We start from the raw sequence: 26,018 nt of genomic DNA on the forward strand, positions 1-26,018 counted from the left end.
AGGCCTTCTTTCGCTGCCTGTAGCAACGCTTGACGTCATGCCGTGCTACGTCATGCGTCGTCTGCTGTGTGAGTACAAGCGTGTGTATGTGGATGTCTCCCCTAGCAATCTTCACCAAGCATAAAATATCGTCTTCATAAATCAACAAGTAAAAGCAAGCTGTATTGTAATTAATGCTTTTTTATTCTCATCACTGTCGTAAGGGATAATTGGCTGTTTCTCCAGCAAACTAACATTTGCAACATGAGCAGAAAACATCGCAACTGCCACACAACAGTTTTTGTTCAAGAGGCTTAGTGATTCATGGAGTTTTCCAAAATGAACAACATTACATTGCAAAAGTTCTAGCTTTGGACATGGTAGAAAGTAACTTTAGGAGTACATCTGCTATATGTTCATATTCGCCGTATTTGTCTCAAGACGTGAACTTTACTCATGCAAAAAGAACTGTAGTTAAGGCTCAAGGGAGAAAATCTTCCAAAATTCTTTTGCTGTTTATCGTTCTTGATGACTGATGTAGGCAGATGGCGCTCATAGAAATAAAGCGACGTTGGTGCTCATGACGCTGCTGGAATAAAGTAGATCTGCTCAGAACCCATTATACCCGGGGTAGCAATTGTTCTCTTCAATTTTCTTCGCGATTGTATCGGAGGGTTTCTTGACTTCATCCAGAGCCTCCCCGAGGTACTCGCAGGTTACTTGGTCAGTGAAATCAGAGCACACGTAGTCTATGCAAGCCTGCAGACAAGAAGAAGCAAACATTAGTTTGAAATCGCACAGCCAGGTAGGCGCGATTTGATTTAGAGATTGTAATGAGTTGTGTAGGTCTCGTCTTGTTTCGTGCATGAATGGTGTCATTGGTCTGACGTCTTGTGTGCGTCAATTGTTCCACGTCACTTGAAGCAGAAAAAGACGTCATATACAAAAAGACGGAGATTTTTCTCTATGGCCGAGTAAGTGGTGAAAAAAAACCGGTCTTCGTCCGCCATAACTCTCACAGTGGCATTCCTCGAAACTTGTGCCTCTTCGACTCGATTCACCTACAAATCTCTTTATCTTCATCGTCATCTGCAGGGGATCGTCGAGCTCGTGTTGTGGGTGTGTGTAATACGTCGTGCGTTTTCAAGGTAAGTGTACATTTATAGCAATTATTCCCAGTGTGTACCTGGTTCAATAGAAGCAGCCATCAAAGTTAGTCCTAGTTTCGGTTGTTGATTTTTTTTCAAATAGGAAGAATCGGTCATTCCAAACCTTTGTTTGATGGAGATTGTGAGCTAGGTGGGAAGAGATCAGACAAGGAACTGCCGTTTGTTCGTCTCTTTTTGTGGCTAATTTTCCGAGCTCGTGCGTGCCAAACGATAAATTCATTGAATGGCAAGGGAATTAATGAAATGTAAGTAAAAATGACAGTCACATTTTAATTCGTTTGTGGGAGTCGTGTCGATGTCTTTTGGACCTTAAAATATAAGAGTTAATGTAAGGGTATTTGGGGGCTAGCTAGATTTAAAGTCCCAACCCCTAACCCTTCACCCTTTAAAAAAAATAGCTGCGAAAACTGATCGAGCCTTCCGCAAGAGCTTTCTTGAGGCTCAGCGCTTAGAAACCAGGTCGAATTCTTTACCATAACCTTCACCCATAGATCTTAAGCACCACCTAGACTGTTGAAAAACACTTTCGACGAAAATGTAGGCTATGAACCAGAGCCTGCACTTTCCCCACTGTTTGAAAGCAGCTCAAAGCACCTTCCAGAAGGACTTTGGACCAGTCCCGAAGTGATTAAGCTTTATATAGACGATCCTAAACGGAACGAGTATTCCTCAAAAACTTTCTTTAAGCTTATTACTTAGAGACCATGTACCAATTTTTACCACCACCACCGCCCCTCTAAAATAGATCCCTAGACTGAAACAAGTTGACAAACAGTTTTCTACTATTCATAGTGATGAAAGCAGTTCGACTTACCTTCCAGACATACTTCGGATCAGTACCAAAGCGGAGGAGCTTTTTGTAGATGAATCCAGAGTAGACGACCCTGTAGCATAAATGAACAGCCAATGCCTCTCTAGCTTTGCATCTGCCAGTAGTAAACGTTTCCTCCAAATACTTGCAGACCTCGCTCCTAAGACATAACACAACACTTACCTTTCTCAAATGCAAAAGCAGATACAAGATACGACATTGAGTAGTGAGATATCACAGGTGTACTAAGTGATATATTGGCTGTTGATATCAAGGCTAATTTATTCTTGACCGTGACAGTGCGAGTGATAAAATGTTTTTTTCATCCAATTTGCCAGTGAAACGACCGATGCCTTAGCCCTGAGTATGAAACTAAATCTGATCAAACAACAGTCTTTTTGTAGGAAACAAATTTACATTTAATCTTAAGAGGACAATGTCAAACAGTTGAAAGAAGATGTCGCCAGTTTCAAATAATGGAGATTTATGAATTACAATTGAGGTAACTGCGCCAGAAAGATATTCTCAACCAAATTACTTATGTTTCCTCCAAATGAGATGGATCGTGCAAGACCCTGAGCTATTGTAATGTCACACCACTACATGGGCGACAAGTTGCTCGGATGCCATGTTAGTTTTGTGATTCTTTCTGATACACCGGACATTAACACCAAAGGGAGACAGCAAGTGCAGCACCAGTTTACTAATAAAGTCATGCTGATGCTGTTACAAGTACATTTATGATGTCGCGATTGGCTGAAACTTTATCAAGATTAACATACGTTTGAGCGATGGCCTTGTTGTTCAGTACGTAGTACATGTAGACTTCATTGTCCTGGCTGAAGTCCATGTCCTTGCGAATATTTTTCACCACGTCTTCCGTCAGATTGCCTGTAAAAGCAAAGAAAAGTAAATAGTAAAAGGGTGGCCGACGTTCGCCGTCAATGACCGTTCATTGTATTACGGAATGTTCCTGTGTAATTTTAATGTACTCGGCGCTTGAATAAGAGTAAAAAGATTGCTACTCTTGGGCTGCAGCGAACTCACCGCAAACCTGTTGTGGGTAGGGAGCGAGTTCAACGTTATTATCGTTGCACTCAAATTCCCATGTGGAGGTCTTGGACTTTCTTCCACCTTCTTCATACACACCAAAGCTTATTGAAAAGAGGCCGTTTTTCTCCATAAGGTACACTTGGTTGGTGTCCTCATTCGCGCCGATTGTACAGATGGAGTTGATGTCGAGCTCGTTAGTTTTGGTTTGGAAGGGGGATCTTGCCGGGTCGTTTATGGCCTGAAAACAAACGAAAAGAGAAATAAACAATAAATACAAAGAAATTTATTTTTGAGCGAGAACATGGTAAAGTCGTGGTGGCGAGCTGCTGTGTTTTGTGGGGAGGGCTGAATGTTTCTTCACACATGCAGCAGGTAGATATTGTGACCCCCGATTAGCGCGGAGAAATGAGCATGAGAAGATGAAAACAGACCTTGCACGACAGAAAGGCACACACACACACACGAGGTAAGAGAAGAAGGGACTAAAGAAATAGGCAAAAAGATTTTTAAAAAAAAGAAAGCTGCAGAAATATGGAGACCTTTTGTGCAATTTTAGTTGAAGTTCGTCCTTCCCATTTTTGTTTCGTCTCCGTGTCAGTGATGGACACCCACATGGTTTCCACGTAGTACTCGCCAGTGTCGCTCCTGATGTCGTTGCCTGGTGTGACGTTGATGAAGTAGCGGCCACACGTCTGGCGCACGGCGTTGTACTTGCACGGGATCTTCAGTCGGTCTGTGTCTTCGGAGAACGTATCCAGTCTTTTGCCCTTCTCCAGCCCACACTGGATCTGAGCATGGGCTACGACACAAAGCTGTCTATCGTTAGTTCCAAATGTCACCAAATTCTTTACATATAGGTAATGAATAAGTCGTAAAATCGTACTCTGATTATTGAAACATACTAGTGAGCAGTCTTGTACTGTTGTTTTGACATATAATGTCACATTTGTTTCTAGAAAAAGAGAAATACACCTGCACTGTGTCATTGATTGGATACGATTCTTAATTATCGATTAATGCAAGTCAATATCAAACCACTAAAAACCTACTAAAATGTAAACGTCTAAATAAATAAATGATATACAAACGTTCAGAAACAAGTTTTCCTCCTGCTTATATGTGATACAAGCTCTGTTTTTATGACCAAATACTCTTTAACAACACATAAGTCTTAATGTCAATATAACTTACTGTACATGAGAAGAACACTGGCAACCAAACTGGTGAAGACAATCATTTTGAGAGTTGATCTCTACAGTAGTCTGATTGCTGTAAAGTCTGAAAAAAATCAAAATACAGTAATAGCAAAGGAGAATAACCTGTACCACAAGTACAAGTTAAAGTATTAAAATATTCAAAGTCGTAAGGAACGTGGTCTTCGCGCTTGAGAAAAGAACGAGACATGGACAACATATGAAGGAATGGAAGGACAAACAACAATACTAATAAATGACTTAAAAAGAGAAATAGAGAAAACGCAAAAAAGAATCCGGTAACTAGAGCTAAGTGTCGTGACTGAGCAGAGAAACACGAGTAGAGAAGTAGCAATAAAAGAAAAGGGGTGGGTTGGGGTGAAAATGTTGCATTGTGTGGACTGTTGTTGGGATTAAAGCTCAAATAACAGGTGTGTATTCAGAGCTTATTTAAAATATTCAATGTTGGATAGGTGGTGGATATGAAAAGGGAGAGAGCTCCATTAGCTTGTTGCACAGTAACTAAGACTCCTGTGACCGTATGTTGTTGTTCTGGTGACAGGAATAATGACGATACAGTCATCAGAACAGCGTAGTTGTGTGGCTGGAATATCGTAGTTTTAGTAGCCGTAATTTTCAGCTTAATTTTTATGTGTGACTGTAGTTCTTTAGTCAGGGGTTCACATTTGTAATTGATATGATAATTGAAAATGTGTATAAGAGGGTAGGCCTGCTTAGAACCAAAAGATGAAGAAAAGTTTTTGGGAAGCACAACTGAAAGTGAGCCATGTCCAGATCCTTCGAGCTCAATACATGGAACTGATAGGAGATTTGGGTAAATGATCGACTGCATCTTCAGTCAGTAGGCAAACCTACTTGTGGATACTTTAAATAAAGTCATTTTCAGAACACATGATCAGTAATAATAAGAGAGAAATAAACCAACTTACCAAAGTTCCTTCCAAAACGGTTTGGGGATAGTCTGTGGAGACGAGGTTTATATACATCTTTCTGACCGTCAGAATCAATCTAATCTCATTTCAAAGAATAATTTAAAGACACAAAGACACAAAAAGACCAGATGGTGCTGGCTACATTACATATGCATAAACTATACTGTTGACCTACGCTTGACGCTATATTGGTAATTTGGTTCCTTAAAAAAACTGTCATGAATAATATATCCAATCTGATATTTTGATCTTATTCATCATTGTTAAAATGGGTTTTGGAGACATTTTTAGGGAATTCAATTTATAAGGAGTAAAATATATACTGATGATTGAGGGCATACGGGACATTTCAATAGTTCGAGAAGCAAACACGTTGAACTCCAACATGCTGTGTCCAAAAGGAAAATAAAAAAAAAAAAAAAAAAAAAAAAAAAAAAAACGCGTGTAGGAGGGAATAGCACCTCAGTACAGACGACGTGGATTAGTACCTGTTCAAAAAGGCATTTTTTTTCTCCTTTTATTTGTCTCCTTTTTTTTTTCCTTGTTTGTTTATTTGTTTGTTTCCTTGTTTGTTTGGTTCTTTATTTGCAAGCCATAAAACCGGCTATTTTGAATTTGTCGAACTGGAATCCCAACATTCTAGCTGTCGTCAAGAAGACTAAACAGCGCATCTTACTTCTCTGGAAGCTGAAGTCTTTCTTTGTCTGTCAGCAATTTCTTTAGCTCTTTTATAGATCGCACATAGAGAGCGAGCTGTCCTTTTCGTTCTTCTCTTTTTAGAGCAGTTTATCGGCGAAGGACAAGAGCAGCATTTATCACGTTTTATCCACTTGCTCTAATGTCATTGCTAAAGCCCTAAGTGGTCTTCAGACTCTGTATAACAAGCAGACACTTCCGAAAGTGTCTCAAACCCTTTGTGATGACAAGCATATTCTATCGGGAGAATTTTTCCACCTTCCATCGGGGCGATGATTATGTGTACCTGAGTGCAGGACCAACAGACTGCTGCTTTCTTTCGTGCCTATCGTGTTACTTCTGAATGTTATCGTTCCAGTACAAACTGTCCGTGCTGTGTTTTAATTTCGTTGCTGTCACCGGCCCTGATTATTTCTCTGAACCCCTCTTCCCTTACATCCCAGCTAGACAACTCCACTTGTTGTCTGATGATCGTCTCCTGACTCTTCCTGTCACCAGAACAACATATGGACACAGGATGTTTAGTTACTGTGCAGCAAAACAATGGAACTCTCCCCCTTTCCATATCTACCACCTTCCCACTATGGAATCCTGTAAACGTGCACTAAAACTGACCTCTTCCGTAGACATTTCTCCGAACAAACTTTCCCATAATGGACTTGTCACACCTTTCCTTTTGCAATATCATGTTACTCTCAGCTCTTAATGTTGATATTTAGTTTCTCTTTGTGTGTTCTGTATTTGATTCTAGTCTTCATTAGTACTGAATTTTTATTCTTTTATAGTTTATATTATTTGTTTGTTTTCCTGTCCCTCGTATGAAGTCTTTCGTTCTTGTTCTTAGGCGCGCTACGACCATGCTCCTTAGGAGTGTGAGAATGAGCTTTACAAATTTTATTATTATTATTACTGTGAGAGAATGAATACAGCTGTCTGAAACATAAATGCGTGAGTCTTCTTTGGCGGATATGAATAGGTTATGGTATTGTCTTGTGATTTCATTTCACGCTTCCCCGAATTGCCCTCTGGGATAAATATAATCTTAATTAAAATTGCAATTCTTGTAATAGCACAAATATGCTGCAATCGATCCGTTGACTGCGCATCAAATATTCATGAATATTTATTTTACGATTATTTATTTTACGACATGTTGTATCGACACGTGGACGTCCTGCGGCCACTCCTCGTCTAGCCTGGTCCAGCTGTGAATTGTACTATAAGACTTCTGATGAGAGAATGAGTGAAAGAGAAACTAATAGAAATATTTATTTCTTCACAATGGGCCATGTTTCTGCTAGTATGATACGAAACAGTGAAAAGTGCAATACCATGAAAATTTACACAACTTATGAAAATGGAATCGATGCAGTTGAAAAAAAAAGTATTAGAGACTTATTATAAATATAGACATAACTGATCACAGTTAGACCGTGCTGAGAGGACAGCAGCATGAATAACCACGATTTGTACTGAGTAATACAGAACAAATCGTTTCCTTAAGTCTTTTGTGTTTTGACAAGAAAGTGTGGAGCACATTTCATTTTTTCAGCATCGTTTATTATATTTTGTATAAAAAAAAAGCGAGTCAAAAGTTGTGGTTTGTAGTTTCAAAATCGGTAAAATTGGTGGTAAATTCATAAACACATACGCATAATGCTGTCATAAATTATATATATATTTTTGTACTTGAAGGTCTAATCAGTTTGTTTCGAATGGTTCAGCCGAGTTATGGTACTGACCTAAGCACAGAAAGAGTTTGTTAAATAAAATAGTTTGAAAACACTAAAAGTAAAACACACATACACACAGATTGAATCTTCATCAATAACAGCCAACAGTCATCGTGAACAGTTGACTCTCGTTTGAAACTGTCATCTGATTTTGTTTTCAAATCGTCTGTTACATACTACACTTACAGCGTCAACGCCTTAGACTTGTCTAAAGTCCAAGTAGAATTGTTTCTCCTCCATTTTCTGTGCGATCTTCTCCGAGACTCTACCGACATTGTCCAGCGCCTCAGCTAGGTCTTCACAACTGATGTCATCAGTGTAGCCAGAGCAAACGATCGCTACTCACTTCTACAGCAGGCAGATCAGCGCGATGATGATGATGATGATATGTTATTATTGTTGTTGTTGTTATTATTATTATTACGGTAGGTGAAAGAATGAGGTGAAATCTTATTATTTTTTGTTGTAAAAAAGAGTAGACCTTGACATAAATTGTGTATTCATTAAATCGAAAGGATTTCGAGTATCACTTTGGGGCGAAGGAAGAGGGAAAAAGGAAGGATGATAGGAGTTGTAAGGTCGTCGTGTTCAGCAGCTATGCCAAGACTATAAACAAACCCAATGAATTAGATTTGAAGAGTTTTATTTATCTTTTGAACGATTGTACAATCACAAACAGCCTAAAGCGAGTTTTGTCAACAGTTGAGTTTCACGAGAAACCGTCGTCTTCTTTGTTTTCAAAACGCAGGCCACGTTGTTGGCCATCGGACCGTTGTGAGTGGACTGACGGCTCTAGACTCGTCTAAAGTCCGGGTAGCACTGCTTCTCCTGTATCTTCTGGGCGATCTTCTCCGACACTCTCGCGGCATCGTCCAGCGCCTCGGCCAGGTATTCACAACTGGCATCATCAGTGTAGCCAGAGACGACGAACGTTACACAGTTCTGCAACATGCGGATTGGTTCATATGTTCAAGTTTTATTAGTTTATTAATCACAATGTAACACTTTATAAATCTTTTGGTTTTTTTCATCCTCAGTTTTTCTCTTTGACATTCTTTCCTTCATTCTCTTTCTGTTCTGCCTTTTCCTCCTTTTTTTTGTATTATTTGTACTTTTTAAATCTCCTTTCTTTCTTCATTTCTTTTTTTTTCAAATACCATTAGTAAAGATTTATGAGCGAATAAAACTGTTAACATAAATACAGAAAGACATTCGATTATTAACTTGTCTATGTTACGTCAGGAAAATTTATTTATACAGAAAAAGAAACAGACGACTGACAGAAAATCTGACCAAAACCTTAAAAGAAGAAAAGCTCGCACCCAATTATCGTGTGTCCGCATATGCAAATCGTTTCTTTGCCTTTTAAAAGCCTTTTTTTCCGATGTGTGAAAAAGTCAAGAGAATGACTGTATCGGAGAAGGGAACAAAGTATGAGAAGGTGAAAATTACCCTGAGGACTTTGGCTGGTCTAAAGTTGTCTTTTGTCATGGGCTTGTAAATTTTTCCGTAGAACACTATTGGGAAGCACTCCCTCATAGCTGCTTCTCTATTGGCTTGACTTGCACTTACAAATTCTCTTTGTATATTTTTGCAGTCCTCATCCCTGAAAAAGAAATGTTTTTATGTTACAGAAAAGCTAAAATGTTCAGTCCTGGTTATCAGATTATAGTTAGCTATTGGAATATATGTCTGTATATTGTTACTGTTGCATGCCTGTATGTTACTGGAGGAATAACAAGGAATAACATAACGAACTATTGTTATGCCATTTAAAAATACCCTAACCCACCTTTAGTGGGGATAAACATTAGATTAAAAGTATTCACTATAATTTCGTTTCCTCTAACCTAACGGTTATAACTGTATGAAAGAAAAACATGCAGTCATATAAATTATTTTTGCCTGTCCTTCTATCGAAATGTCTGTTCATGTCTGTTCTAGCCAAATAAATATTGCTCTGATTTAAAATTAATTGTGACTTTAGGCCATTTTTAGCAGCCAATCGGCAAAGCTCACGTTTGCGTGATGGATGTGTCGTTGAACACGTTCAGCATCAAGACCTGGTTGTCTTGTCGGAAGTCAAGCTCAAGGCGAATGGTCTTCAGGTTGTCTTCGGTCAGGTTGCCTGAATATTCCAAAAAACAATGTGTGTGTTAAAGAAATACTTTTATTTAACAGTAATAATGGAAGTAATGTCTGTCCATTATGAAATAAAGAAAGATAAAGTGCTCGCAATCACAATAATACTGTCAAAACTAATAATGAATTGTAAGGAGTTCTTAAATTGTCAGGATACCCACCGCAGACCTGTGTCGGGTAGGGAGCCAGTACCGCACTGGGGTCGTTACACACGAACTCCCAACCAGAAACTTTGTTCTTCAAGCCTCCTTCCTGGTAGGCGCCGAAGGTGATGGTAAAGACATTGTTTTTCTCTCTCAGCGACACAGAGTTGGCCTCGTCGTTCTTCTCAAACGTGGCGATGCTAGTGATGTCCAGACCTCTGTTCTTAGTGTGGAAGGGTCTTCTGGTCACAGTGTCGTTGATGTACTGCAAAGACGAGAAATAGTGCACTTTAAGTAAGACGGATTGCAATGATGGGTTAGAAATAAAAATAGCTTCAAAACTGAGTGTTTAGAAATAGTTGAAGTTTTGTTTTGTATTTTTGAGATAGTCAAAGAGTGACAAAAGCCTGTAACCTTGCTTGCAATTTTGACGGAGGTTCTTCCTTCCCACTTCTGTCCTGTCTTGATGAGGGCGATGGAAGCCCACATTGTGCCCTCGTAGTACTCGCCAGTGTCCATTCTGATGTCGCTACCTGGCGTCAGGTTGATGAAGTAGGGGCCACACTGCTGACGCACTGCGTTGTACTTGCAGGGAAACTTGAGTCTCTCCATGGTGCCGGAGAAGAGAGTGATCTTCTTGCCTCTTTGCAGACCACACTTGAACTGAGCTTGCGCTGACATACAACACAAACCAAGCCGAGTTGAAGTAACAGACAAGCAAATCTTTATTCATTATTTGTTTATTATTTGTGTTCAAAAAATGATAAATTAGAGTTAACACAGACATAGAGAATCCAATTTATGTTGTGCTAAAATTATATTTATTCTCATTTAATAATCAAACTTGATTACGCTTATAAATAGCAGACAAGATGAAATACGGATAATCTGAAAAACAGACAAGCATAAGATAACATTCCATTATTGCACTTTAATCGTTTTATATTGAACGGAAAACAACCGATGTCTGAATAAGCATCAAATTAACAAAAAACAAAATCAAAAATTTTATGACCTGAAGGTCCTTAGATAAATACTCCTATGGTTAAAGGAGAAATAAACTCACCCAAGGCGACAAGCACAGAGATAAGAAGAACAGAGAAAGAAGCCATGCCGAATGTTGTCCACTGGTTCCAGAAATTTCCTTTCAGATAAAACCTGCAATAAATACAAATATCTGTTGTAAAAGACCAGCATGGGTATATTCTTTGTTATACTGTCCATCCACTCCAGGGTCTACAATGTCATGGCCCTTTTTATACCGGAAATAGGCATTAGGGTTAGAATTAAGGGGTTTGGCTTGGATTTTTTCTTTCTTTTGAGGGTCTATAGCATGTTATTTCCCTACCCAATCGAACGAAAGTTGTTATTTATCATCCACAACAGAATTCAGAAATAAATTTGATGGCAAAATGAAGAATTTATTTTTTATCAACAGCAAATATAACATATAAAAAATCTTTTTGCTTCAAGAGGCTTTGAACAACGCTGATAGCACAGAGAGGTTAAAGTAAACTTACCAGAAGCTCGTTCTTCTACCGTACTGAGTCCTCGAAGGTCCAGCTATTTATACTAGGTCTTTTCATCATTTAAGGATTATCTTGACTTTCTTTGGGCAACAGCCTGCAAAGTTAAGTTCTAGTCAACATCTTTAGAATCATTGCTTAATAGGAATCCATTGCCCCACCAACTGAATATATGACACGTACTATAAGGGACCACACGGCAATAAAATGCTCTTAAAGATTATTTTCAATGCGTTTTATTGAGGTGTTAGCCTACAAAGACATTTTGTCACAAATGAAGTTACAGAGGCCATCTTGATATTCGGGTCCAAACGGACTCTATTGGTATATGAAGAATGAGTCGATAAAACTATTAAAAAGAGATTAAACTGCAATGAAGCCATGAAGGTTGTAAATGATCTTCAGTCTGGGAGTGACGTTGGGTGATATTGTTGCACGAAAGATGGGAATGAAAGGAAACTCATTTTCTTTCAGCAATTCAATCATAATATAACAAAGGAAATCAATGTTATTTCTAAACCTCTGCATTAATGTTTCTTGTGAGTTCCTCTGCTATTATTATCTGTAATGATGACAGTAAAGTACTGTTGATTCTACGTGAAAGTGGGAATAGGGCATTAAAAGTAGAATGTTTGAATGAGGTAAACTTTTGTTTTGTTAGCTTCTTGATGATGTTATTAAAGAAGTGTGTGTGAATTTAAAGTAAAAACAGCATTGTGAAGGCGAGGATGACCTGTCCTAGTTGAAAAGGATTTTAACCATTGTATTTTAGTCGCGATCATGGGGTCAAAGGGCACCGCAGCTCTCGCGTTTTGTGATGCTAGTGTCAGCTGAAGCACACTACACTTCCACACTCCTTCTCTGTCAAAGTCTTTTGTCTCAATCTGCTTCTCTCCATCAGCTCTCTCTCTCTCTCTCATTCCTTTGGCGGACTCCAGTAAATCCAAACTCCAATAATTTTCAGGAGAACTGCTTAAAGGAAGAAAAATATAAAGACTGGTTGGTTAAAGACTCTAAAGATAAACATTGTACAGGATGTGCTGCCTGCGGAATATCCTTGAATATTTCAGCCATGGGTGAAAGTGTTGTGAAGAAGCACATGCTTACTGATAGACACCAAAAGCGCATGAAAGTATTTCTGGAAGATATATGCGTTTGTGTTACGGATTACTTTAGTAATCAAGCACATCTGTACTAGTTGCCCCTCCATATTTGGAAAAAAAAATACACTCTTCTTTCAAAAGGTCTTTAGAAACTTATCCCTTTCTTGAACCAGAGCCTTGATCCTGTAGCACTGTGCATAGTTCTATTTCTCTCTCTCTTTCCCCTTTTGAGTGTGTGTGAGAGAGGGAGACATAAACTTTTATATTACACCAAAGAATGGCTTTCAGGTCTTGCAATTATTATTACTTAGATTTCTAGAAAACTTGGAACATTAACATTAACAGTGTATGTTATCAGCGCACTAAAGAGACTTTTTAAGTTATGGCTATGGAGTTCTTTTCAATGTGATGCATACAAGAGTATATGAGTGTGTAAAGTGGCATATTTAATTCATCTTCATGGTATCATTTTTATTCGATGCTGCAGGTTAAGAACAAGATGCCTTCCCCAGTGCAGATTACAGCAGAACAGTTATTGCAAGAGGCAAAGATAAGAGAGATGGAGCTGGTATCTCAAGTAAGCATTTAAAAAAAATAATTTCCCCAACTTTGATGTGTATCTCTTTCACCAGTATAACATTATGTGTGTAAGAGTTATTTTATTTTCATGTGCATATAAACTGTCTCTAAGATGACTTGTGACCTATGAAAAACCATACAGAAATGATTTTATAGAATGTACAGTTAGCTTTTTGTTTTGACTTAAAACATTGGTCAGTTTTAAAAGATGGATTGTGTCAAATTAATTGTGTTTGATACTTGTTTTGTGTAATAAAATGTGTCTGTCATAATTTTTCAGTCTCCAAAGCAGAAGATTTCAGACCCAGAAGAACTGGCAGACTATCAGATGCAAAAATGAATGGTCAGTTTGTCAAAGAAATATTCTCAACTTTCCATTTTTTAATATTTTTTATGGTGTTTTATATGATAAATTTTAGCTTTTGATAATAGAACACCAGTATTACCATATTTTTGTAAATATTTGTGGTGGGTCTGACTCATATTTGTCATGTACTTCAAAATGTTTGCTGATGAATAAAAGTGAGTTTTGTGATGAGCCTTATAACTACTTCTTCATATTATGCACATTGTGCATACAACAGAGGAGTTGATTTCAGAAGAATCTTGCTCTGTTCAGGCTTTTGAAGACAACATTCACAAGAACCGCTCTGTTATGACCAACTGGATCAAGTATGCTCAGTGGGAGGAGAGTCAGAAAGAACTTCAAAGGTCTGCATATATTGAAGATTGGCACAGTCTTTAGTGTACAGCTTTGGAGAGTATAACTGTAGTTAAAAGACAAGTATCGTTGTAATCATTTGTGATTAAGAGACCTAAGGGACATTTATTGACTTACATAGAGTATATGAATGTCATTGAATGAACAAGCTAAACAGGTTCATAGTGACATTACTTGTAAGCTCCATAATTACACAGTAATGGGAGGTGGCTGATCTAAGCTTGCTGCAGTCACCAGTTAGAAGTCTGGATTCAGTGTATAAAATGTATGTCAAATAGTTCAACCAATTCCACCATAAAATCTCAGCCAGATGTAATGGCTGAGAAATGTTGTAGGAGTCAGAGAAAAAAAATTAATAGATAACAGTAATTTTCTTATGGCTATTCTCATATAGACATCATTATTGTCAGAATGTATTTATTTATCTAATTTGCCCTATTCTATTCACTCTTAAAATATCGAGACTGTTTAAGACTAATTGTTACAGGTAGTTAACAGAAATCATTTTAAAGATTTAAATTATAGTTATGTTGCTTTCTTGTTTTAGGGCACCCACATTGGCAGATGTCCAAAAAACAAGATTTTCAGAGGTTACATTGAAATTGAATTAGAGCTTTTTTGATCGTAGCCGCATGCTGCATGAAACGTTTTTGGAGTTTATTGCACAACATGGATGAAAATAACATTTCTTTGCTAATTTTATGTGTGTGAATATTTTGAATATGTGAGGTAGTCTTTTAAAAAAAGTCATTATAGTTTTTTGTGGACATATTTTTTCATGTTTCACTGCTGCTGATGGTCTTTAGCAGACCTGGACAAAGGCCGGCCCGCGGGCCGGATCCAGCCCGCCTCCTGTCTCTGACCGGCCCGTCCGCTGGCCCACCCGCTAGTATATATACTCTATATACAGTATTGGGTAAAACTGAGTTAACTATATTAGTCCGGCCCTCTAAAACCCTCCCAATTTCTCATGCGGCCCCTTGGGAAAATTAATTGCCCACCCCTGGTCTTTAGTTTGCAAAATAAATATCTGTTGTGTTACAGAGCAATATTTTGAATTATATGATTGTAAGAATCCGATTTCCTTTCTTTTGTTACTCATTTACTCTAAGGTTATTTAGGGTCAGACAAGGCGCCCTGAAATTTGACAAAATATTTATTTTATAACCATTTTGAGATTATGAATGTTAATTATGTCATCTTTCTAAGTATATATATATATACAAAACCATGGAAAACTATGTATATTTTGTCGGCACATCTTACGTGAAGCACACATCTTTTGATCAATCGATCCAATTAACCTGCCTGTCAATTAAGATTTCAATAGTCAGTAGTAAGCTGCTTTATATTAATTAGTAATGAGTTGCTAAGTCAATAAAGAGTCCCAGCTGCCGAATCATAATGCTTTCTTGCTACTTATATGATTTTGTTTAAGTTGCACAATATTCGTTTTTAAAAAGTTCCACAGGTTTTTTTTAAAATGAAAGTTAAAAAGTAGGACAGTCCTCACACCATTTCATGCAAAATTATTTCTTTTGCTTTTTAAGCCCCTGTGGGTGTCCCTGACCTACCCCTTCCAATATACAGAAGCTTGATGGGTGGACCACTTACAAAATTATCACCAATTGTTTTTCCCCAGACCTAACGTCTTCGTAGAAAGACAAGTACCCTTTTCCGACAGTACTAGTATCTAAACGAGAAACAGGTGGTTAGGAATAGGTAAGAAGGGATTATCTCCCTTACCCGTGCGTGAACGAAGGGGAGGAGGGGGTTGCTGCGTCGTGGTCTGACGTCATAATCGGACGCAATGTTAGATTTTATTTTACGTTTTTGACGACAGCGGGCTATTTTAGTAAAGAAAGACGAGAAGACAACGGACACAGCGTTGTGTTTTGTGTTGTTCGAATGCGCGTGAACACCGCGTGTGAGGCGGTGACGTCAGTGTGTGACGTGGTCATGACACATCATTGTTTACTATCTTCTTCGCTTTCACATTTATTATTTTTCATTAGTCTTTTCGTTTCTGCTTCCTTTCGTTTTCATCATTTCTTACTAGTTTACTGCCTTTCGCAGACGGACAGAGAGATAGAAAAACACAAAGACATACTATAGAACACATAGTACAAATATTGTCCACACTCACCAGCAATTATATACAAACAGAGCAGATAAGCAAATACAGAGATTTGAAGAGTTTTATTTATCTGTTGAGAAAGTGTACCATCAAACACAGTCGAAGGTAGTTTGTCAACAGTTGAGTTTCACGAGAAACTGTCGTCGTCTTTGTTTTCAAAACGCAGGCCATATTGTGACCGTGGGAGTCTTGTGAGTGGACTGACTGCTCTAGACTCGTTTAAAGTCCGGATAGCACTGCTTCTCCTGTATCTTCTGGGCGATCTTATCCGACACTCTCGCTGCATCGTCCAGCGCCTCGGCCAGGTATTCACAACTGGCATCATCAGTGTAGCCAGAGACGACGAACGTTACACAGTTCTGCAACATGGGGATTGGATTTCATTGTAAACGTGTCTATGCTACGTCAGGAAAATTTACTTCGAGAGAAGCAGAAACAGTCTGCTGACATTGAACATCTTGCCAAAACCTTGATAAAAGCCAAGCTCGCCCCAATTATCGTGTGTCCACACATGAAAATCGTTTCTTGCCTATTAAAACCCTTTTTTGGTAGTACTAAAAGGTTTTCTTAGAAACAAAGGAGCGACTGTACGTAAGGTATAAGAAGGAGAAAATTACCCTGAGGACTTTGGCTGGTCTAAAGTTGTCTTTTATCATGGGCTTGTAAATTTTTCCGTAGAACACTATTGGGAAGCACTCCCTCATAGCTGCTTCTCTATCGGCTTGACTTGCACTTACAAATTCTCTTTGCACATTTTTGCAGTCCTCGTCCCTGACAAAGAAATGTTTTTATGTAACAGAAAATCTGAAATGTTTAGTCCTTGTTACCAGTTTTATGTCAGCTATTTGAATATATATCTGGATATCATTATTACTGTTGCATGCCTGTATGTTACTGGAGGAGTAACAAAGAATAAACTAGCTAACCATTGCTGTGCGATTGAAAAAGAACCTGACCCACTTTTAGTGGGGATAAACATTTGAGTATGTTAAAAGAATGCATGTTAATTTGTTTCCTCTAACCTAACAGCTGTACAAAAGAAAAACATGCAGTCGAATAAACTAACCTCGCCTGTCCTTCTGTTAATGGAAAATAATTTCTATCCAAATAAAAATTACTCTGATTTAAAATTAATTGTGACATGAGGCCATTTTTAGCAGCCAATCGGCAAAGCTCACGTTTGCGTGATGGATGTGTCGTTGAACACGTTCAGCATCAAGACCTGGTTGTCTTGTCGGAAGTCAAGCTCAAGGCGAATTGCCTTCAGGTTGTCTTCGGTCAGGTTGCCTGAATATTCCAAAAAACAATATTGGTAGCGAAGAAATACTTTTATTTAGCAGGAGTAATTAAATAAAGTTCTCCATTACGAATTGAATAAAGATAAAGTGCACATAGCCACAATAATACTGTCAAAACTAATAATGAGTTGTAAGGAGTTCTTAAATTGTCAGGATACCCACCGCAGACCTGTGTCGGGTAGGGAGCCAGTACCGCACTGGGGTCGTTACACACGAACTCCCAACCAGAAACTTTGTTCTTCAAGCCTCCTTCCTGGTAGGCGCCGAAGGTGATGGTAAAGACATTGTTTTTCTCTCTTAGTGACACAGAGTTGGCCTCGTCGTTCTTCTCAAACGTGGCGATGCTAGTGATGTCCAGACCTCTGTTCTTAGTGTGGAAGGGTCTTCTGGTCACAGTATCGTTGATGTACTGCAAAGACAATGAATGATGCCCTTTAAGTAAGAAGGATTGGAATGATGGGTGAAAAATAAAAATCGTTTCAAGACTGAGTGTTTAGAAAAAGTTTTGTTTTGTATTTTTGAGATGGGCAAAGAGCGATGAAAGTATGTAACCTTGCTTGCAATTTTGACGGAGGTTCTTCCTTCCCACTTCTGTCCAGTCTTGATGAGTGCGATGGAAGCCCACATTGTGCCCTCGTAGTACTCGCCAGTGTCCATTCTGATGTCGCTACCTGGAGTCAGGTTGATGAAGTAGGGGCCACACTGCTGACGCACTGCGTTGTACTTGCAGGGAAACTTGAGTCTCTCCATGGTGCCGGAGAAGAGTGTGATCCTCTTGCCTCTTTGCAGACCACACTTGAACTGAGCTTGCGCTGACATACAACACAAACCAGTATGAGCGTAAACTTACATACCAGACAGACAATATTAGTTATTGTTGATGAAATTTTATGATTTCAAATCGTACCTGTTTTAGGAACTTCGTAACCTGATACACCTCGTACGTGTCTACCCTTGACAACATTTTTACGCCATGATCAAAGAAATAAATGCCGATTTGAATCACATATTTATCAAGAAATGTCCTGCTATGAAGGCTCCTAAGGACTCGAATGTCTGAACTTACCTGAGAACACGAGCGCTGAGAAGAGTAAGACTGCAAAGGAGATCATGCTGAATAATGTCCGCTGGTTTCAACAACTCAATTAGAATGAAGCCTGCAAGAATTAAAAATGGCTCAACAAACAAATCCATATTCTGCTTGGCATAAAAAATTAGAATAATCCACAGTGACATTTTAGAAATAAGTACCATTGTTACACTACATCAAACCGATGGCTACATGGCGTTTCCATGATAAGTATCAGTTAAAAATACGTTGCTAGCTGAAGACATACTCACCGGAAGCTCAATGTTGCACCTTCTGTGGAGAAGTGTCGTGGGTTCATATTTATACCTCTCGTTTCTTCAATCATTTAAGGATTATCTTTAATAGACTAAGTTTAGGTATTAGCCAACAAAGAATGCTTTGTACAAGCTACGTTCACAGCGACATTATGATAATCCTGATATAATGGGAATCTCTTGTCGCATGAAGAATCAAATCTCAAGACGAGAACAGATTGGATTTGTTCTCAAAAGTATGAATCATTTTCGGATTATTTTTATGAATGCATCCTTTGTAGCAGCTAAGTACTAAGAGCCATCGTGAGAATACAGGCACAACGGGACAATCGACGAGTCTACAGCAAATTGAATGGGACAGTTATTAAAAAGTGATTATACTGCAATAAATGCTCTAAGATTAACTTTCCCACGAGGTTGGGAAGCTAAAGACTGCAACATACTTAGATGGAAGTGAAAGTGAAGAAATGCCCTGCTATAATTTTTAGCCCAGGTTTGCTTTCAGCTGGTTTCGAACCGTCTTCATCTTTGGTGCATGATAGTCTAGGAAAATTAGTTTTATCTCCGCTGGTGTCAAGGTGCATGACTGACTGTTAAGACCAAACTTAACATCTGGCACTGGGGACTTAAAACCTATTTTCAAGACCTCACATAAAACTCAGTCCAGGATACAGTATTGTTACTGTAAGCTGTCGGCCATGTGTTGCCGTCAACAGGATTAACTGTGACAATAGCAGGGTTAGTTATTGTAATCTAAGACGATTTAAGCATTGTGTCATATGGCAAACCTCTCCCTCAGATGAAAAAGAAAAATATGACATAAAGTAGAAGTCGCCACGTAGATGGAGTCGGAGGTCACTGAGTATAGAAAAGCAGCTAGCAACTGTTTTTCTTCTTTTCTACATTAGCGACGAGTCCGGATTTTTCGTTATCTTACCCTTGAACCTTAGTCTTTACTTGGTTTTATATTTTTCCTAATTTTGTCCAAGATCAGTAGGGGCCAAAGAGTTTAGCCAATCTACGAAACTACTATGTACTATGTAATGCACTGTTTGGTCAACCAGAATAGTTGTGTGTTTGGAGAGGGGAGTGGGATGAGTTTTCTGTGAACTCTCCAAGCCGAATCCTTTGAGAAAGTGTTCGACACCATTGACTGGAAATATACTCACATCAATTGGCATCAAACAAAATATTAATAGATAGATTTTTTAGATAAAATATTGAGAACGTGTTTACAGTAATAAGTCTCACCTTATACTTATTTATACCTTGTGTAGAAGTTTTGCAGTTGTAATGAAGAAAAACAAAAACATTAAAGGAATTCGCACTGAAGAAAAAAAAACCCAAAATATTATAAATTGCAGAAAATGACAACTTTTGGGATGGTAAGGAGCTATCTTTTAGTTATGCACTTGACACCAACACATTCTATACTCGCCAGCACATTCTACGATCGCCAATATTTGTTCACTCGTACCAATAAATCCTCAGATAGAGAGAAGCGACCAAGTTGATAGTCTAAGGGAAGCAACTCCACTATGTGCTGCGGCTACGTTGCAGACGGAGAAACTGTTTAACCGACGGAAGCCGTCAGCTTTCAGTTGCTTTTGTTAGCGTTCGATGTGAGGTTCGATCATTGGTGTCGTATCGCCTGAAGTGTGAAACATTATTCAGATAATAATCGACACACACACAAAAACACACACAGGTACACTCGTGTATATATACACACACACACACAGATATACAGAGCTCACACTACTTTATAAGCCAAGACCATAATCACACGAGAGAAAGAGTAAGATACATCTTTGCCTTGGGCAGTCGTGCTATAAATATAATAATTAGTTTATCCGGTGGCACTTGTCCGTTACAGTGACGCTGTGTATTCAGACCCTGTGACGTCACGACAATCCCACAACGACTTCCTGGCTGCACTTCCAGGACGTGTCACACGGAGTTTACCGAATGAAGTGCCGCACAGCTTAGTCTACTTGTATATCAGAACACTCCTGTCTTTGCTGTTGCCCGCTGCTACAGTTTGAAAATGCTGGCAGGACTTAACAAACACACTTTGCATACTTAACAGGTATCTGTAGTTCTTGACTGTTTACAAATGATAGGTTACTTTATCTTAATTAGTTTTATTTTTGTAAATTTTTTTTTGCTTATTTTTAATGTGTTGGTGTAGGCAGATTTTTAACTTTCTTTAAGTAACACTAAAGCGAGAATATCTTAGTGAAGACGCCATTAATACATCTCTTGTTTTTATATCTTTATTTCCTAAAAATAAAACACAGATGCTGTAAGTTTAAATAAATAAATAAATAAATATCATAACATTTTAAATTTTAGGCTTGGGAACAGCTTAAGGACTACCTGCAGACAAGGGGACCGAGGAGGAAGTCATGGCAGCCACGGAGCCACAGACCAGCTGTATACATAACGCAGTACGAACGGTCCAACGAACGGACATGCTGAGAGACTTTGCCTCCACCATCGGCCGAGTGGACGCTGCCTTGCGAACTCTCAAGGTGGAACTCGTAAGAAAATCCAATTTCATACTTTGAATACAGACTATTTTCTTCGTTTATAGTTGCTGTGAAGGGTTGTCGCTGGACTCGTCCATGGAAGTGTAAATGTTAACTACATCTCTCTCTCTATCTCTCGTCTGTTAACAAGTTCTTGCTCTAACGCAGAATACAACATTTGCAGTTTTCTTTTGGCATTTTTTTACGAGCGCTACTTAAGTTTCTTCGCATTCGACATCAGAAGCAATTTCCTGCGCGTGCATTAACTACGTCATCACGGACTGGCAGGAAGACGCCACGAGCAGCCCTCGATCTCTTCCGCTGACCATGAAGCAGGAAGCTGCTCGCCTCGTGCTCGACAGAGATAAGCGAGAAAGACGCGAGACATCGTGTTCCTGGCTCTCACAGTCAGTGGAGCGTGTTACAGCAGTTAATTCGTGCTGCTGAAACGGGCATCAACTGCCTGGAGGATAGACTAGACTCCCACTTACAGCATCAAGTGTGCTGACTTTTTAAATGTTAAATGTCAGTATAACACCATCCATTCGTCCCTGTGTGTGTGAGCGCGTGAGTGCGCTTAAAGTGTAAGTATAACACAAAAGCACTTTAAAAAAAAGAGAACACAACCACTGTCTGAAAGATAAATAACTCTCTATTTCCTGCATGCTCTTATGTTTTCCTCTAGGTTTCGCATGTCAGTCTACATCAGAAAGGTTGTTGCGATTTTAATCCAGATATTGTAAAATCTTTCTTACCATGAACTTTAAAAAACAGGGTCACGAGAAAACTGCACTCGCTAATGGAGTGCTCAAGTGCTAGTGCTGACGAGAGAGAGTGAAATCCATGGCAGAAGATACAGATGCACACACAGGGCAGACAGCAAATACACATCGCGAACACACTTTAGAGAATTTCTTCCCAACAACTAGAAACCAGATGAAGCCAAACGCAAGACAACCAAGATTGAAAAAAAAAACGTATTAGGAAATATGAAAACAGAAAGTTTGAATAAGAGAAGAAATTAGTTTGAAATATTACAAACATGGACGAAAAACACATGTAATTATTTGCTACACTCTATTCAGGTGGTCGGATCTTGCAACTAGTGACATGCCATCTAATACAGTATACAGTTCCTGAGACCACAAAATCTTCAAACTAAGCATTTATATACAGGTAGTCCTCGGGTTACGACGGTCTCGAGTTACGTCGTTTCGTGGTTACGACGCTCATTCCGACTTACGAGGTCAGAGCATCAAAGAAAAGGAAGGTCATCACCATGGAGGTGAAAGTGGATATCATAAGGCAATCTGAGGAGGGGAGACAGCAACAGAAATTGGCAGGTCATTAGGACTTAGTCGTTCGACTGTCGCTACGACTATCAAGGATAAAGATCGCATCCTTGAACATGTGACAGGATCTGCTCCTATGAAAGCGACAGTGATGACAAAGCGTACTGTACTGCACAATATTTTACTGTACTTATGTTTATTGATAATTATGTAGGGCACTGTGTTAGGATAGGTGTTTGGATAGGCTAAGTGTTTGCAGTACTGTACTGTTATTATGGTACAGTACTGTATGAACGTATGATCCGACTTACGTCGAAATTCGGTTTACGACGCCACGTTAAGAACGGATCCCCGTCGTAAGTCGAGGACTACCTGTACACGTAACTGTTGTAATTCTTATAGTCATCTTATTAAACTTTTCGGTAAATAACTTTAGAACTGTTCAGTCTTTTCTACAACAACTACAATTTTTTTTCTCCAAAGATGGAGATGCGAGAACAGGACCTGCGCCTATTGAAGCAGCTCATCGATATCGGAGAGACTATTCAGCGCTTGACCCGGTCAAGGAGGATGGAGGAAAGCTCCCACCCAGCAGTGTTCCCCCTCGTGCATCCCGACGTGGACTTGAAGCAGCTGACAGAGTCGTTGTGCACTCTAACGCCCAAAAGACGATTTGCCGACCTGCTGGGCGACAGGCCCGACACCTCCGTGCCCCTCCTGCGCCGACAAAGCGAGCCCCACCTGTGCCGACTCGACCACTTAGACGTGCTGACGTCAAGCTCTCGACAAGGCTCCTCTTCTAGCATCGGAAGCTGTTCTGTTGGTAAGAAAAATGCACTGTTATGTTTCTAAATTGTGAGACCTCTGTTCTCTAACCACTTCTTGGACAAGCTGTCCAAGGTTTGGAGTTCTTTCGCATGTGGCAAGCGAGCTAAGTCATCCGTAACTACTAGTACTTTTTGTGCCGTGTTTATTTTTATTTATTTATTTTCGATTCTTCTGTTTTAATTTTTCGTGTTATCTTTGTGTTTTATTTTCGTAAATTTTTATTTATATTTTTGTATTTATTTTTTATTGTCTTTTATAAGATCTTTCTTTGTGTTTGAGACTTCTTTTCTTTCTGTGGTCATATTTTGCACTAAGTTTTCATAATTTTACATAATTTATTTGTAGACATTTTTAAAAAATTTAAATATTTTCCTTTTGATTATTCAATCTTACTTTCCAGATGTGTTGGGGTCATCTGACGACGCCCTCAATACCGACACGTCAGAAAACGAGCTCGACTTCTCTCGCAGCTCCATCACAACCATCCCTGACCTGACCTGCAGCCAGCCGACCCCGCCACCCGAGGACACGTACCCTGACACAGGTGCACTATTCCAGCGTCCAAAGTCGCACTCTGTGATGGCGTTGACCTACCTGAGGCCGGCCTTTGTCGGCAGCCACAGCGCCTACTCCGACATCCTCAACAGGAACGTCCGCCTGTGGAAGGGGCGCCTGGCGCAGACTCGCGAATGTCATCCAGAAGTCGCATCCTCCCTGGAGGAGGAATCATAGAAGAAAAAAATCCTTCAGGATCGCAATCTGTCCTCGATTAACAATGAAGCATGGTGACAAAGTGGTTAATCATGTATGTCACTAGGTGGAGATGCTAAATGTAATTCTTGCAGTGATTGACAAATTAAAACCTTTGAAGGGCATACAAATACAGTAACAACAAAAATAGAAATACTGTGAATCTTTATCTGTTGACTGTACTTTGGCTTTACATTTTTTTTTTATTTTAATGAAAATGTCACGCAATAGACATAGGTCATAGGGGTGGAATATTGAAAATTAATAACCTTGGAATTTCAAAACTATCGAACTGTGTGAAGGGTTTGCTTTAACAGTTATCGACAGAAGATGAAAGAGGAATATTTGAGAAGATGGGCAAAGGAAGTGAAACCTATATAATAAGTCTGTAACTACTCATGGTGTTCTGGAACTCAGAAAATTGTGACTGCCGCCGCACACCACTTCTAAACGGAAGTTCGAAAAGTTTATAGAAAGTTTAATGGCTAAAACGTGTTTCGACGAGAAATTAAGCAAAAAAGATTCCAGGAGACACCAAACCTCTCTGACCATAAAACTGAATGGGTCTAGTTAGAGAGATGGATTGAAAGCAGACGAGACAGTTAATGTAATATACAAACGAAATGTTGTCAGATGGAGACAAGACTGGAGTGGTGACAACAAAATAAAACCCTCACAGACACCTACAAGAAGTAGATATACTGCAAAACAAGAAAAGAACGAATGATTTTAAATGAGACAAAAGGAATAGGAGAAAAAGAATGCCATCAGACAGGCGGAGGCGTGGAAAGATGAGTAAAAAGTACAAACTGCTCCTTGATCCTCCTCCAGCAACTGGCGAGCTTTCTCTCTCTCTGCTCTCAAGGTTCTTTGAATCTGAAACAAAATGTTTGCTTTTGATCATGGTGCCAGCCTGCTCTTATCAAACTACATCAACATCCTTTGACTTCTTCGGCATCAAAGTTGAAGCAAATTCTTTTTTGTTTAGGTGGAAAATGCAGAAAAGGAAAGACCTTGGAAAGGATCGGAAAATAAAACCCAGAAAGGATGAGTTCATTCTGATTTCAGACATGAACATCATCTCTTTTTTCCCGCCCGTTTCTTTATAAAAGTACCGAAGTTGTAGACAACTCAGCACAGAATCCCACAGAAAATTTTGCGAGGTAGACTGCGCCTAACCTTAGTAATTCTTTCTGAATTAATATTATTCTTCCCTGAAAAAAAAACTGATCTACTTATGAGCTACAATAAATTTAATATTGTAATAAAAATACTCATAATAATCCACAAAAAACATCAAAAATTCATCACGATGGCACAATGAAAAAGAACATTTGGAGAAGAAGAAGAAGATTATTGTTGATTGGTGATGATTGATGATGAATTATTGATTATGATTGATTGATTGGATGATGATGATGTTCAAGGGAACATGAGCTTCTTTGGTGATCTTTATTATTAGTCATGGAAGTGCAACAAACTGCAGAAGGTCTAAAACTAATTTTTGCAACATTTAATATATTACCTCTCCTTTTCCAAATACTGAAGTTGAAGGGAAAAAACATTCAGTATCTTGAAAGTAAGAAGAGAAACAAGGAAGAGATTAAGGAAAAGAAAATAGAACATGCTGCTTCTAACATCACTTCCTTTTATGTCAGGTCTAATACAGTGAGCAAAGTACCCACAGTTGCTGATGCTTTGTTCTTTTTTGACAAAAGACAAAACTCTAAAGGGAAGTAATCTAATGGTATAAGAAGACGCAAAAGGCAGTTGTTTCCCCTGGTCGTTATATATCCCTGCGTGCGAGTTGGGAGGAAGCGGGGTTGACATGTCATCGTGATCGCTGACGATGATAATGATATTACTAGTAATGCATGCTGGTATCAATGAGTGCTGTTTAAAGTTATCTTGTGAGTCTTCTGTATCTACCTGCACGTGCTCATGTCTACCTGAATTGCTATCTGCTGATCTAGAAAGACTTTTTTCTCCTTCGAGCAACCCTCCACCATCAATCTTTCACAAACCTAATTTTTAAGA

General features: G+C 39.0%; 4 protein-coding genes and 1 long non-coding RNA gene across 6 annotated transcripts; 2 read left to right on the top strand and 3 right to left on the bottom strand.

Moving 5' to 3' along the window:
- Window positions 1-142: 142 nt before the first annotated feature.
- On the bottom strand, window positions 143-5,169 carry LOC112566617. Its single transcript, XM_025242882.1, has 7 exons — window positions 5,156-5,169; window positions 4,204-4,290; window positions 3,552-3,811; window positions 3,007-3,250; window positions 2,742-2,850; window positions 1,963-2,119; window positions 143-738 (listed from the first exon to the last, which is right to left on the bottom strand). The coding sequence occupies exons 2-7, from the start codon at window positions 4,247-4,249 to the stop codon at window positions 589-591; spliced, it is 966 nt and encodes a 321-aa protein (XP_025098667.1). The 5' UTR covers window positions 4,250-4,290; window positions 5,156-5,169; the 3' UTR covers window positions 143-588.
- A 3,044-nt stretch (window positions 5,170-8,213) lies between these two features.
- Window positions 8,214-11,408, bottom strand: LOC112566616. Its single transcript, XM_025242881.1, has 7 exons — window positions 11,393-11,408; window positions 10,939-11,030; window positions 10,287-10,546; window positions 9,891-10,137; window positions 9,607-9,715; window positions 9,040-9,193; window positions 8,214-8,529 (listed from the first exon to the last, which is right to left on the bottom strand). The coding sequence occupies exons 2-7, from the start codon at window positions 10,982-10,984 to the stop codon at window positions 8,380-8,382; spliced, it is 966 nt and encodes a 321-aa protein (XP_025098666.1). The 5' UTR covers window positions 10,985-11,030; window positions 11,393-11,408; the 3' UTR covers window positions 8,214-8,379.
- A 1,447-nt stretch (window positions 11,409-12,855) lies between these two features.
- Window positions 12,856-14,522, top strand: LOC112566619. Its single transcript, XR_003099669.1, has 4 exons — window positions 12,856-13,078; window positions 13,361-13,423; window positions 13,700-13,791; window positions 14,349-14,522. It is a non-coding gene; the product is annotated as an uncharacterized LOC112566619 (long non-coding RNA).
- A 1,463-nt stretch (window positions 14,523-15,985) lies between these two features.
- On the bottom strand, window positions 15,986-18,610 carry LOC112566725. Its single transcript, XM_025243060.1, has 7 exons — window positions 18,578-18,610; window positions 18,303-18,393; window positions 17,789-18,048; window positions 17,399-17,645; window positions 17,117-17,225; window positions 16,556-16,709; window positions 15,986-16,297 (listed from the first exon to the last, which is right to left on the bottom strand). The coding sequence occupies exons 2-7, from the start codon at window positions 18,346-18,348 to the stop codon at window positions 16,148-16,150; spliced, it is 966 nt and encodes a 321-aa protein (XP_025098845.1). The 5' UTR covers window positions 18,349-18,393; window positions 18,578-18,610; the 3' UTR covers window positions 15,986-16,147.
- Window positions 18,611-20,508: 1,898 nt separating this feature from the next.
- LOC112566726 lies at window positions 20,509-24,268 on the top strand. 2 transcript variants are annotated; one of them, XM_025243061.1, is made up of 4 exons: window positions 20,509-20,669; window positions 20,936-21,123; window positions 22,887-23,226; window positions 23,632-24,268. In XM_025243061.1, the coding sequence occupies exons 2-4, from the start codon at window positions 20,989-20,991 to the stop codon at window positions 23,961-23,963; spliced, it is 807 nt and encodes a 268-aa protein (XP_025098846.1). In that variant the 5' UTR covers window positions 20,509-20,669; window positions 20,936-20,988; the 3' UTR covers window positions 23,964-24,268. The 2 variants fall into 2 exon arrangements, with proteins under 2 accessions (XP_025098846.1, XP_025098847.1); XM_025243062.1 differs by lacking the exons at window positions 20,509-20,669; window positions 20,936-21,123 and adding an exon at window positions 21,552-21,695.
- The last annotated feature ends 1,750 nt before the right edge of the window (window positions 24,269-26,018 follow it).

Source organism: Pomacea canaliculata, linkage group LG6, assembly GCF_003073045.1.
Source record: "Pomacea canaliculata isolate SZHN2017 linkage group LG6, ASM307304v1, whole genome shotgun sequence".
NCBI classification, from domain to species: Eukaryota; Metazoa; Mollusca; class Gastropoda; order Architaenioglossa; family Ampullariidae; genus Pomacea; species Pomacea canaliculata.